We start from the raw sequence: 14,604 nt of genomic DNA, 5'->3' as shown, positions 1-14,604 counted from the left end.
GCTGTTGATACATAGCAGGGAGCCAGGTATATAATCAACAAGCCCACTTGCACCCCTTGCCCCCACTTCACAAAGAGCGACTCCACGCCGTCTATCTGAGGCACAGTGGTCTCCCTTGGACAAAGGCTCTCCCTTATAATGACCGCTACCCCTCCGCCCCTACCCCGGGTCCTTGGCTGATGGAATGCCTGAAAACCTGCACACATGTAACTATTTTATAGTTACATCAATTTAGTTTGTTTTTGGTGAGTTACATTCTGTACCAAATCAAAATTTTGGAAATATCCATTATCGATGTTCATTTAAGATTTTATTTGACCATAAATTTCAGTTAATGTATTTCAACAATAAATATATAAAATTGTCTTCCTACAATAAAATAAGAAGGACTGGGGTGGCATAATAGCAGTCTTCCAATGTCTAAGGGGCTGCCACAAAGAAGAGGGGATCAACCTATTCTCCAAAGCACCTGAAGGCAAGACAAGAAACAATGGATGGAAACTATTCAAGGAGAGAAGCCAGCTAGAACTAAGGAGGAATTTTTTTTAACAGTGAGAACAATTTCTACAAAAATAGGCGGAGTGCTGGGTACAAATGTCCTAAATATGGGAAGGAAGTAGCAGTGAGACAAAAATAACACTAGAACCATCAGACCAGCTACTCAAAGTGTGTTCTGAGGTCCCCTGAGGGTTTACCAAGACCGAGTGCTTTGCCAAACCAAAATTATTTGCTAGATATTGGAAGATATTTGCAAAAAATATAAAACAGTGTCACTCTTCTCATTATGTTTTGATTGTTAAAAATACAGGGTTTTTTCATGAAAAATATTTCATTTATGTTAATATCTAAAGGGTTTAATATTATTTTTACATGACTCAATAAATTAAATATTTTAAAAATGCATCAATTTTAAATATAATAACAACAATAATAAAAAAGTTGGAAGGGACCTTGGAGGTCTTCTAGTCCAACCCCCTGCTCAGGCAGGAAACCCTATACCATTTCAGACAAATGGTTGTCCAGTCTCTTCTTAAAAACTTCCAGTGTTGGGGCATTCACAGCTTCTGAAGGCAGGTTGTTCCACTGATTAATTGTTCTAACCGTCAGAAAATTTCTCCTTAGTTCTAGGTTTAATATGATAAATTTATCATATTAATATGATAAATATTGATAAATATAAAACACACACACAGAGAAATTCTTTCAGGGTTCTGCATAATTTTTAAAAGTAAGAAGAGGCCTGACAGCAAAAACTTAAGAAACACTGCATTAGACTAGACTGGCTAAGCTCTTCTCTCCAGAAGATGAAGAAAGACCAGACAGACATACCAGCAGTATTTGTGAACAAAAAACCCTGGCTTTTTCATGAGGAGGCTACCTGTTAACTAATCCACACAGCCTGCACTTTTTCAGCTTTCAGTTATCATAACTGCTAATGTTTAATAGATTTTCCAAACAAAACTTTTCACAAAAGGAAGAGGTATGGTTTGTCAAGAATATCAAATCAGTCTAACTGCTGGCCTGCAGGCCGGATGCATCATGACGAAACTGCGCCCACCCCATTGCCGGCAATGGCAAAAAAGTCACGATATGTCGCGATACGTCACATGACGTTGTGAGTTTGACACCCCTAGTCTAAGGAATCTTCTTCCTGTCAAACAAGTGAACACTTAGAAAGCAAGAACTGAAAATAATTGAAAATTCTCAGTTTAAGAAGAATATACTCAATCAGTGCTTTCCTAGTTCGATGAATTTGGTTTAGCATTCTACATGAACATGATCAATGTAAATTGTAGACAAAAAATATATGGCTTTCTCTCTTCACAAATAGCACATTAGTTCATTTGGTTTAAATACACTCCTTTATGAACAGAAATATTGACCGCCATCTTAGTTACAAATAAAACCCAAAGGAAACTAAAACATTGACAATATGTCAATATCCTCTCATGATGTACTTTGGATTTGTACCAGTGCCTTGAAGGTTGGCAAACAATACTAAAGTATAATGTAGTTTGTTTTGGGACAAGCATAATGATAACATCACCTATTATGGCTTCGCAATATGTCTAAACCAGGTCACTTTGGTTTGTCTAATAAATCATAATGTAGCATTATGTATGATTAGACCAGTGACTCATTAGAATGTCAACACTTGATTCTTCAGCAATGTTCTAGTCTTTGGAATCTTTGGAAGCAAATTACATGTTATTATTTTTTAATCTGGAACACTCTTATGCCTAATGCAGTACAAAACCTATTTCTTTTTGTCATAATAGCCCTGTGAAGTAGACTGGGCTGAGAATAGGTGGCCCAGAATAATCCAGTGTGTTTCCAGGGATGAAAGAGGGAGTCTCCTTGTTCTGATTTCAACACTTCAACCATTACACCATACTGACTGTCAAATAAGAAGATGTATTTGTGGTTGTTCAGAGCCCTCATTTCAAGCTTCTACCAGACCTCCACAAAAAATAAAACTGCACTTCAGGTTCATCGTTGTCATCATCATCCTATAACTGCTTGCTGCATTTTAAATTATATGAATTTGTTACCTGGGTTTTCATATAAAAACTGCAAGTAAGATGAAAAATGTCAAACTGCCACTTTGAAGAAGCAAGTAAAATATTCATTTCAGAGACACAGGATGTAAATAATACTATAAATTGCTTTCTTAAATTTAAAAAATCCTTAAGAGCACCACTAACACAAAAAGGAAAAAGAAACTAATTTTTCTAAGCTCAGATAACACGTTTTAAAACTGCAAAATAAGCGTCTGGCGTTTTTCAGCTACAATTACTACAATCCCTCCCTCCCTCCCTCCCAATAATATGGAAATTTTGTTTAATCTTATAAGAAAATATAATACATGAGGCCTGAAGCCATGTTATATAAATAAAAATATATCAACTGCCTTTTATTAAAAAGATGTATAATACTGATATGGCTAGAATATGTACTTACATAACAATCCTCCTGTTCAGGAACCAGTATTTCCGCCTGTTTCTATCATATCCAATAGGTTCATGTCGAATATATGGTTTATTTTTTTGGATTTCAGCAATACAGTCTGTTACACCAGGCACCTTGTGCGCTACACAAACTTCACACTGCCATTCATCCTCTGGGACCTCTTCAAGAGGCGGTTTCACACACTCTAAGTGGTAGACAGCTGAGCAAGTTTCACAGCACAGCAAGTCCCCCAGTTTGTGACAAACTCTACAATGGTCGTCATACTGTATAACGCCTTCAGACATTAACTCCTCCCGTGCAATGTTTGTTGTCAGAAACTGATCCACTAAAAATTGCAGAACTTGAATTTTATTTTTAACTGGTCCATAAGGGTAGTCCTCTGCCTCTTGAAAAGGAAGAACATGATGATACTCCTTGTCACTCTCACAGTATACCCGCAAAACCTCCGGCCAAGTCATCCCATCTATAAAATATAATGTGGAATTAACGCTATCTTTGAGGTCAGCAGGTCCAAAGGTAGTATTTGAAGTGTCCTCTTCACGTAAAACTGCTTTTAAAAGCACTATGTGCATCTCAGCCATCAGTGTACACTGTTCTTGGCTTACTAGAGCAGCACAGAAGTCTTCAAAACGAAAAGGGGACAGGCGTAAAACAGTGCCAAAGTTCCGCAGTACCTCATAGATGGCAATAACATTCATTATATGCTCATTAGGCACCATTAAGTCCCCTGAGGATTTGGGCAAGTCAAGAAAAGGGATGTCTTTTTCTTCCAGGATTGGAGAACGAGGTCGATGTATTCTCTGTCGCCTTCTACCTACAAATGAACAACAAATAAGTTAAGAAGGTGATAATAGTGAGCAAAAGCAGAAATATCCCCACTGACAATCTTGACTGAATTTTCACTTGTTATAATATTTGTAGTCCTCAACTTACCCGTTCATTTAGTGACCATTCAAAGTTACAATGGCACTGAAAAAAGTGACTTACAATCGTTTTTCAGTGTTACGACCTTTGGAGAATCCCCATGATCTTGTAATCAAACTTCAGATGCTTGGCAACTGGTTCACACTTGTGACGGTTGCAGTGTCCCAAGGTCATGTGATCACTTTTTGCAACCTTTTGACAAGCAAAATCAACGGGGAAGCCAGATTCACTTAACAACCAGGTTACTAGCTTATCAACTGCAGTGATTCACTTAACAACTGTGGCAAGAAAGGTCGTAAAGTGAGGCAAAACTCATTTAACAAATGCCTCTCTTGACAACAGAAACGTTGGGCTCAATTGTGGTCGTAAGTCGAGGACTACCTGTATCTAAAACAACAGATATTTAATCAAACTTCATGAGCAGGCAAAACATTTCTGCCTTTGGTTGTTTACTCTCTGCAAAAAAAAATATCATGATATAATTAGCTAAGATCTGTTGCTTCATTCTAGAATTCTAGAAAAATCTATCTGGAAAATTAATGTATCTTAATTCAGGAACCAGACAAATATGAAATATCTTTATATTCTAAGGGGAATGTCTACAGACTTAGACAAAGCTTATTATGCAAAATCAAATATAGTAATAAAAGTATGCAAACATTATTTTTACTGATATCTCTACTCTTGCTAATTTGATTTTCTTCAGAACTGAAGAAACTTCTTGGATGAAAAGCGAAATGTCTTCCAGGAAAAACAAAGCCCAGTTGCCTTCTAAAAAAGCACCTTTGGAACAACCATGACCTAAATGACTGAGAATCTTCATAGACCTTTAACTATGCACTATACTCAAGGAAGTTTGCACTATAATTTGCAAATTACTGGTCCATGTTTGGACTTGGGGATTCTCATTCCAAATCAGAGAACTGTCATGCATCATTCTTTCTCCTTCTGAAGGCTCCTTCAGAGAAGGAAATGTAACCTCCCTGTTCAAAAATGCCAATTAAGACTAATGAGATTTGAATATCTCAATAATCATTCTAGACCTGTATGTTCCCAAAGCATATGAACAGATATACAGTCCTGCTGATCCTACTTTCAAATAAAGGTAGGACTGAGCTAGACTGTTTTTATTTTTTTCATATCCTTCCCTCTACTGTTGCACAAGTAGTTCAAATGAAGGGAGCAAGGGTGAAATAAACAATTGTTCTGTTTCTTTGGCAGAGGTCAGGCTCAAGTTGCTGTCTGCTCTTTTACCGGGGAGGAAGATGCTTGTCACTTTTCTTTCTCTTTCATGTGAGATTGGGGAATGGGGGAACTTTTTGCTGGTCTACTGTTGCTTCATAACCATGGCAATTTCCAGGCTTATAGACTTCAAATCCCAGTGGAATGTCAAATTCTATATTAAACTTTAAGTTTGTGAACACAAATGAGAATTCTGAGGAGTTGAAGTCCACAGACCTAGAAGTGGTCAAGTTTGGGAAAGCCAAATAGTTGCATAACGAAGGGAAAATGGACAAACACTGCCACTTCCTTTTGTCTCACCTGAATGGTGCACTCATTCCAACTCTGGAGATGATTGTTGTAGTTGGTAAATCACTATCTAAGGTTGGATATGTTTTGTAGTTCAACTTTGGTTTATTCAAACAAATAATGGTTAAACATACCATGATTCAGGATGAGGGAGTCTACTCTTCTAAATAAAAAAAAACTGGCTGCAATATTTATTTTGCTACTCAGAGCAAAACACTACTAGCACACAATTAACTGTTTCTGAGTAGCTTGACAAATAAGACAATTAATCTGTTGGGATAGCTGCAAGTTGCACTCAAATCTCCATCCCCAACTGAAGATATTTACTGCAGTGTGTGTGTGTGTGTGTGTGTGTGTGTGTGTGTGTAAAAAATCCTAACATAGAACATCGTTAAGAATGCTTGGGAGCCTGCAAGAAAGGGAAAGTATATGTTTCATAATGAATGAAAGGGCTAAACTGTATGTCCAAATGTATCAATGGGTGTCATCTAGGCTGCTATAGTGCACATTAAAGGAAGAATCCACAGGCTGGTGATAATTGCATATTATGCTCCAGTAGACATTGATCTGAACCAGAGATGAGTTTGGAGAAAAATTACGCAACATTCTGAATGACTACAATCCAGAACAAAAATGTATTCCTTCTAGGTAACATGAATGGATTGGTGGGAACAAGACAGATGAGTACTGGAAAAAAAATGACTGGACCATTCAAGGAATAAGAATGGATGAGACTAGTGATATACCTCTTTAGAAAAAGCTGTTTCATTTACAGCATTTAAGTTCAAGTCTATCCATATGTATGTATGTACATACGGATAGACCTCAAGGTAAGACAGTAATTGGGACTGGAATTTCTGCCAATAAGTGATGTAGTTGTAAAGCATATCATACAACCACATCACTTAGCACAGTCAATCCTCATTATTGTTGTTAGCCGAAGGACCATGCTGATCCAAGCCATTCCTAGCTTTGTTGCTCCCAGTCTGAGCCTCAGTAAGATAAGTGATTGCTTCCTCTTCAACCTGCCTCCCCTCCTACGCTTATCTCCCCCTCCATCTCTGTACTTCTGGCTGCCACTACTACTGAAGTGTGCTGGCTTGCAGGGTGGATAGAAGGGCAGAGATGGGAGGAAGATGATGATTGGAGGAAGCTGAAGTGTCCCTGTGGTTGCAAATATGGGTGGGCTGCCAAGTGCCCAAATTTTGATCATGTGACCATGGGGGTGCTGCCACAGTCTTAATTTTGGCAATTGAGCATAAATACCATTCACTCAGCACAGTTATAGCTTTGAGTTGTTGGAACAAATTGTTGTTAAGCAAGGACTTCCTGTATATCCAATGGAACACAAGTCCAAAAGTATGACCCATTTGATTGTGTTAAAGGACTAAGAGAAATATGAAAGATTAAAATGATGAAAGGTTTTGAATGTTGAACAGACCAATTTTTGGTAGTGTCAAGGGTTGCCCTTGGGAAAAATTGACATTGAAAGAAAAAAATTAAAAGAAATGAGAATGAAAACAGAATAACTGCGGAAAGAAAAAGTACAATCCTGTATGAAAAGATACTGGGACTCACATTAATCTCCCAATGTTGCAAGTAGTTTAAGTGGATGTTAGATAAGTAGTCATAAATGGAAAGTGGATAAGTAGTCATAAATGTTGAGAGAATATCAACAAATTGCATGGCTGCAAGTGTAGACTGTAAGGGAAGAAATGGTTAAATGCATATGCAGTTTGACTACAAAGTGGCAGTTGCTTGACAATTGGAAAATACCCAGGGCAACAGTTGATATAAAAGGAAAGATAGCAAGAGTAAAAATAAATATTTAGGTGGATTAGTTTCAGAAGGTGTCAAAATTCTGAATGAAAAGATATGATACATGAGACTGAAAAAACTTTTGAGCTGTATAAGGTAGTTTTCTGCAGAACAAGGAGTTATGTACCAAGTTTTTGCTCTTTAGCAGGTGATTGAAAAATGTGTACATTCATGTGAGAAAGATTGTGTTAAATGTATTAATTTAGAGAAAGCACCAATTTTTCTCAACTTTTTTTACCCTGGAGGGGTAAATTTTCAGGTTTCAGGAACCCCTACATAAAAATGCCAAAAAAATACAAACACAATACAATTCACATTTAACTTACACAATCCTTGTTTTACAATGGCACTTAACAGCAAAGTAGCAATACGAGCAGTTAAGAAACAATTTATAAAAATCCTCACCACTGCAAGCACTAGCACTGCAAGGTGTACAAAGCAAACAAACGAACAAAAACTTTAATTATGATCTCTCATAGAACCCCCATGTATGTGTGAAACCAATACATTGCTTAGGACAGAGGTCCCCAACCTTTTGGGCACCAGGGACCGGTTCCGTGGAGAAAGGTTTTTCCACGGACCGGAAGTGTATGGTTTTGTGTGCTGCCTACATCCATGAATGGGGCTTTGCTTGTTTGTGCGGACCGGCTGCTGGCATGCCACAGCCCGGTTCCGGTCCACGGACCGGGGGTTGGCGACCCCTGGCTTAGGAAATATTAAGCTATAAGTAAGACAAGACAGTGTGGTGTCCATTTGATTATTTATGGTAACTCTGGATAAATGTACTTGGAATGTCTGTCCAAAGAAAGAAAATGTCTATATATAAGACTGCTTCTGCTAAGTGAGAGCTGGGTATATTAGGAGAAACCAAAACTGACTACAGTCTAAAAGGGATATTTTGGGTACTTAAGAAGTGATTGTTGCTCACTTTTTCAAGATGAAATGTGAATGGATGCAAACTGGATTAAAAAAAGTGATTGGCATGAATGAAAAAAGTTTATTAAAGTGGTTTGGTCATATAGAGAATAAGGCTCAAATTGCAAAATAAATATATGAAGTGAATGAATCAAGAGGAAAGTGAAGACAAAGAAAGTTGCAATTAGTTGGAGCTGAGAATCTCAAAATGAAAGAGGCAAGAAATCTGAAGAACAAAAGGCAACGTGTGAAGCAGTTGTTAGGTGCAGAGGAAGCAAGGATGGTTTGTAAGAATACAAAGATATGGGGGAGTAAATTAGTTTTAGCTGTTTTCTTTGTCTGATCTCATGCTTTTAATTTCTTTGAGCAATTATTTCTTACTCCTTTTCTACTGTCCACATAATGCTGTTCACCTCAATAGAAACAGCATAATGGGTACAAGTGTAGATGTACAATGTAAAAGTAAAATAGGTAACCTAAATAATAAATAGCAAAAATAGCGACGGTATGTTAATTGTTTGAGACAGACTACATAGTTATATGTAGAATAGAAGAAGGGGACGACAGAGAATGAGGTGGCTGGATGGAGTCACTGAAGCAGTAGGTGTGAGCTTAAATGGACTCCAGAAGATGGTAGAGGACAGGAAGACCTGGAGGAACTTTGTCCATGGGGTCACGATGGGTCGGACATGACTTCGCAACTAACAACAACATAAAAAAAAAAGCAAACTATTTTTTTAATTAGTGGGGCTAAGAAAAGAAAGAAATGAGAAGACTTATTTTATTCACTCATTAACTTTGAAACATGTACACATGCAGCAGAAAAGACTGTTTCTTATATTCTGGGAATTAGAAGATGTATTATAAAGTCTAAATAGATTAAAGACTAAAAAATATTAAGTATGGATATGAGAGCTACCAAAGTATAAATCAATCAGAAAAGAATATTAGCTGTCTCTAGCAAAAAGGAGGTCAAAGTTAGCAACATTTTTTTAAAAAACCCCCAACAAATCTAACGTATATCCAAGGAGAACCCCATCAGGAGTTGGGGTGGGAAGCTTCTATGGTATATTCAGAATGAATATTAACTTGAGCCCCTTGCAAACATGTTCTCCACCTTTCAGGTATCCCACAACTAAAACTTCCTCTAGAAATAAACTTCCTTGATATACCATACACAGTGATATCATTCAGCCTTTATTTTGCGATATGCCTCAGGGATATTATAAGAAGCTTTATTCAATGCTTTCCTGAAGACTTTCACATCTTTTTCATAATTTTTATTTAAAAATTTTGTATGGGTGCCCATTGTAAAACACAAGCCTGGGTGGCCCACAGTAAAAACTCACAACTATAAAAACCATAAAACATAACCAAAACCTGGTACCTCAATCATTCCTTTGGGCTGCCGCAACCCAACATACCATCACTCTGCCCCCGTGTCAAGAGTAAAAAGCCATGTCTTGCTGGCCTTTCACAAGCACAATTTAGAGATTAGGGTTAATTCAGAGATTCTCAAATTCTGTGATTCCTTGACTTCCCAAAATGATTGTATGACCCCCTTCCCTAACAAAACTTATAACACCAGCAATTAGTTTCATATCAAAGGGATTCCTTAACCCAGGGGTGAGCAACCTGTGGATTTAAACTCCCAGAATTCCTGATCCAAATCCACAGATCCTAAAAGGGCCACAGTGGCCCAGCCTTGCCTTAACCTATTCCTGACCCCTTGATAGTCAAATCCTGTCAAAACTGATCTCACTAATGTCTTAATCCAAGCAAAACAAACTAAGTTAGGAGAGGGTCCTATTTGTACTTACAAACTTTAATTCTTTTTTAAGACTACTATGGCCAGGTTCTTTTAGAGACTCTGCGCTGGTGATTTTGTATGGCAGAACAACCCGATGTGGGGAGTGGTACATAGAGGGTCACATTTCTTATTTTTATTGCACTAGTTTGAGAATCCACACAAAATTAGAGGCAATGGGTAATTAAGGCATGCTAAAGACCAAATAAAGTGTAGATTAGATTTCCTGATTAAAGCAGCGAACTTCCAGTATACAAAAAGGAAGGGAAATAAAGAAGAGTTATTGACTGCACAATGGTTCTTAGTGGTCAACACATCCTTTTCTAGATGGTCACAGAACAGACACTTAATCTATCCTACACTTTTGCTCTGTATTATTTTTAATATGATTGGTTTATAGTCTTCTGAGTTTTCTTTTTTCTCTTCAACAAAGTGGTCATCCATTGGATTCACCCATTCTTCAAAAATTCTCAAAGGTTATACCAACAGCTCTAAAGTAACATCTGTAAACGTTTGGGATGTTTTATCTCTAGAGAGTTTTACTTGAAGGTGCATTTTTTCCCAACCATGTTGGGCAGCTTCAATCTCTTTCCAAGACAACCTACAATTCCCAAGAAGAGCAGAACCAGAGCAGAATAGTACCTCTAATCCACAACTCTCTCAAATGCTAAAAAAGGATACTATCCTGTTTCCCCGAAAATAAGACCCTAGTATGATTTTTCAGGATGCTCGTAATATAAGCCCCACCCCAAAAATAAGCCCCCGTTAAGACCGTCAGTCAAATGGGTGCATTTAGTACCATATTTCCCAAAAACATAAGCCCTAACCAGAAAATAAGCCCTCTTGGAGCAAAAATTAATATAAGACCCGGTCTTACTTTGAGGGAAACACGAGTATGGTCAATGATATCAAGTCATTGAATAGACTGAGAGTATTACCACAACCATATGACTCTCTTGGTAAAAGATGATTTGTTAGGGCATTCAAAGGCAACTCCGTATCACATATGGGTCATAATACTTTTAAGGCGAAAGATTTATACTATCTGAAGAGAAACCAGAGTATGGGTCATAATACTCAGTTTCCTCTAAAAGGCCCTCTGGAATTACAGTATCCTTATCCCCCTTCTCTAAATACAAAATAAGGGATACAAATATATGATTATTAAAATTAGTTTATTAATCAAGCTGATAGGGAATTGTTGCTTCTCGTGTCTCATTACTAAGTACCATCCCCAAAATGACAACTTTTATTAATTTTCTATGTCAATGGCTTCAAGTTATGAAATTCCTTTCCCTAAAAATCTGCTAAGCCTTTATTTTTTTACTCCTTCACAGCTGATTGTTAGGTTGTACATAAACATCTAGGTGAAGAGAAGGGAAGCTCCCCACCCCTATTCCATCAGTGAAAATGGCTACTGCTGATGGAACCAAACCATGGGATATTACCATTCATGCTTTACATTTACTTCCAAAGAGTAGTGGGCAGGACACTTGTGTACAAGTGATAATTGAAAGAAAAACACTGACCCACGAGATATGGCACAATTAGGAAACTGAGGAAGAAATATGAGTAATTCTCAGATGCTTATTGCTTTAAATTAGAGATATGCAAAATTCAGCGGTTCCGGAACCAAATATTCCAGAGTACTTCTGAGAATTATGAACTCTATTCAGACAATGCTAAATCTCTTCTGTGCACAGTTTCAGCACCATTTCAGGAAGTAAATTCCTTGAACTAGAAGTTATGAGATATGGTGGCATGACTCTATCTGGATTGCAAAAATGTGCATATTTTTATGCTGAATTATACATCAACTAGAGCTGATCAAAAACAAAGGCAGGACAAAAATTATAAAGTAAAAAAATGTACTTGGCTCAAAATAAAAGTATTTTCTAGAAATATTTGGCTCTTTAGCATTTTAAGAAAACTTTTTTTTTAAAAAAAACTGCGCATTAAGCTACAGTAATACTGCATATATGTGAATACAGGACAGCAGGTAGAAACAAAATTTGCAAACTAGCATATTGCTGTAGTAATGAGATTTTGGTCAGGCACATTCACTATAAACTATTAAACCTTATTATCACAGATAGTTAAGCAAAGCAATACGAAAACTCTGATATTAACTCGGGAAGTAAAATCTATCTATAAAATAAAACTGGCTACTCTATCTGATATTAGTCATCGAGAGTCAGGTAGTATACAAGCTTGATACATTATTATATTGACAAGAACCTTTACTTTTTAATCTTTAAAAATGTATAGAACAATCCTAAATACAATGTCCACAGTCACACAATTAGTGTTATATAAAAATAGTTTACACAAATTAGATGCAACTCTGAAATATTAAATATGTACTAAAGTTCATTAAAAATCATTAAGTGCATATAATTAAAAATGCATTCCATGTTGTGAGTATGAGTAAACAGTTTTGTTATTTGCTTTCCTGGAGAAGCATAATTATCAATGTCTCCTTGGACAAATTTAATTCAAGCATCCTAGTTAAACACTGAATTGTATAGAATATTTCCCTTGTCACTGAAGAAGCAAAACAAAGAAAGATCAATAAACACAAAACTGGTAAAAACATTATATGGGTAAACAAAGCTTTATACTTATCTATGCAATCTATTCTGACCCTGTGAAGCAAGGAAAGCTTGCTTTATAAAAATTGGAAAAATTAGCTTAATGTATTTGGAGGGAGGGCAATATGATACCCTTCAAATGTACGTTTTGTAATTCCCTTACTCCCCAATCAGTAAAATCCTACTTGTGATTTACAAGTTTTGATCTAATCTAAATTAAGGACGTTAGGCTGGAAAAGACTGATTTAGGTATTCAGCAGACCCCAAATATATCTATTGTACCTATCATTGTATCTATATATTAAAACATAGAACTATTAAAAATCCTTGACACCAGTTTTACACAACCTCAATAAAGTGTATTTTGGCAACTGACATAATGTCCCTTGAACTAAAATATTGTATTTTCAACTTATCTAGTTATGTTAATTTAGAAACAGAAACAAAAATTACCCACAGAACAAATTCAGTCCATGTAATCTCACCTAATAACATTTTGCTTGAACACAGTATTTACTCAGAAGTTTAAGTTCAATGGAACTGACTTAAGACACACTTAAAGTTAAGTGTAGCAGTGTGTCAAATAATGATTTGTATAATTTGCACTCTATTAATACTTATTGGAAATAAACTATAATCAATATTATACTTTAGCTTATATAAGCATATAATATGGGTTCTATCAAGAGCAGAAAATGAGCTCTAACAATTATCAATTTAGCAAAACCACAGAACAGAAAAAGGCCACACAAGCAACAGTTTTCAGTGATCTTATCCAGATTTACAGCAGAAAGCCATTAAATTAAAAACAGCAGCCAACATCCAAGACGAAGATGCCCATTGTGAGCCACAGAAGCAGGCTTAACACATTACATTTAAACCATACTTTTTTTTTTCTTAACGTTCAGGAATGTTGTCTTTTTAAGGACGCCTCTGCCTTCCCTCCAGATGACTCTTACAATTCACCTGGACCATCTGTGGATAGCAGAGCCCTCGTCCCTTTTCCATACCGACGTACAGAAATTCTCCTACGCCAATATTTACACACGCCACCTTTCCCCAAGTACAACAGGATGAGCTCCCCCACCCCTTTCCTCGGCTTCCTTTGCAGATCTGGCATTGTTGCATTTCGGGCATCCGCCGCCCCGTTTTTCGAAAAGTCCCTTCCGAGTCTCTCTTTCTCCGCGTCTGTTGTTCGTCTGCATGCAGTCGCCACCTTTCCGTTGCCGCGCTCCCCCTTTCCCCCCTTCACCGCTTCGGCCGCCCCCAACCAGCCCCTCGCCCCGTGCCGGACCAGCGGAGCGACGCCCCTCTCCCCCTCAAAGGGCCGATACCCCCCCAACACACCCACCACCCAGGGCCACTCCCCCCCCCCGACTCCCTTACTGCCCCCCCCTCTACCTGGGGTACTGCTGTAGGTGCTGTGGCTCCTGAAGCTGCTCTCAGTGCAATAGCTGGCATCATCCTCGTCCTCCATCTCTTCGGGGTAATCGGAATCGTCGTCGTCGTCGTCCTCCATGACCGCCTCCTCTTCCTGGGAGTCTGGCTTCTCCTCCGCCTCGCCGTCCTCCTCGTCCTCGTCGGACCCCACGCTCTCCTCTTCCTCCTCCTCGTCACTCTCATGATCGTCGTACACTACTTTGCCGCCGCCGCTCCTCCTGGACGAGGCGGCCGCCCTGCCTTGGCTGCTGCTGCTGCTCCGGCTGCCTCCGCCTCCTCCTCCCCCCGCCGCCGCCGCCGCCGCTCCAGCCCTACCCCGGCCCCTACCGCTACTGCCTCCCCCACCAGGGGTGCTGCTGCTGCCGCCGCCTCCCTTCCTCCTGCCGCCCCCCCTGGAGGAGGAGGAGGAGGAGACGGCGGCGGTGGAGGCCTGGCCAGCTCCGGACCCCCTCGACCTGGGCCCGGCAGCCCCAGCCGCCTGGCCCGAAGCCGCCCACCTGCCCCGGCTGCTGCCCCGCAGTCTGGACCTCAGACCCCCAATGGGGCCCGGCGGGGCGGGCGGAGCCGGGGTGCTCGCCCGAGCGGGGGCCGCCGCAGGCTGCTGATGTT

The 14,604-nt window shown here is 38.9% G+C and overlaps 1 protein-coding gene across 1 annotated transcript in view; it reads right to left on the bottom strand.

Annotated features, from left to right (window-relative positions):
• The window catches only part of BPTF (bromodomain PHD finger transcription factor), an 82,299-nt gene extending 68,253 nt beyond the window's left edge, over positions 1 to 14,046 (bottom strand). Inside the window, exons 1-2 of the mRNA XM_029283533.1 lie at positions 13,957 to 14,046; positions 2,962 to 3,784 (exon numbers count right to left, since the gene is read on the bottom strand). Of these exons, the coding sequence (XP_029139366.1) occupies positions 2,962 to 3,784; positions 13,957 to 14,032 (899 nt within the window). The 5' untranslated portion in view covers positions 14,033 to 14,046. The remainder of the gene's footprint in view (positions 1 to 2,961; positions 3,785 to 13,956) is intronic.
• Positions 14,047 to 14,604: the final 558 nt, after the last annotated feature.

Source organism: Protobothrops mucrosquamatus, unplaced genomic scaffold, assembly GCF_001527695.2.
Source record: "Protobothrops mucrosquamatus isolate PMUCROS unplaced genomic scaffold, P.Mucros_1.0 scaffold124, whole genome shotgun sequence".
NCBI lineage: Eukaryota > Metazoa > Chordata > Lepidosauria > Squamata > Viperidae > Protobothrops > Protobothrops mucrosquamatus.
Note: the sequence above shows the minus strand (reverse complement) of the source record. Positions and strands in the feature narration are given on the sequence as shown.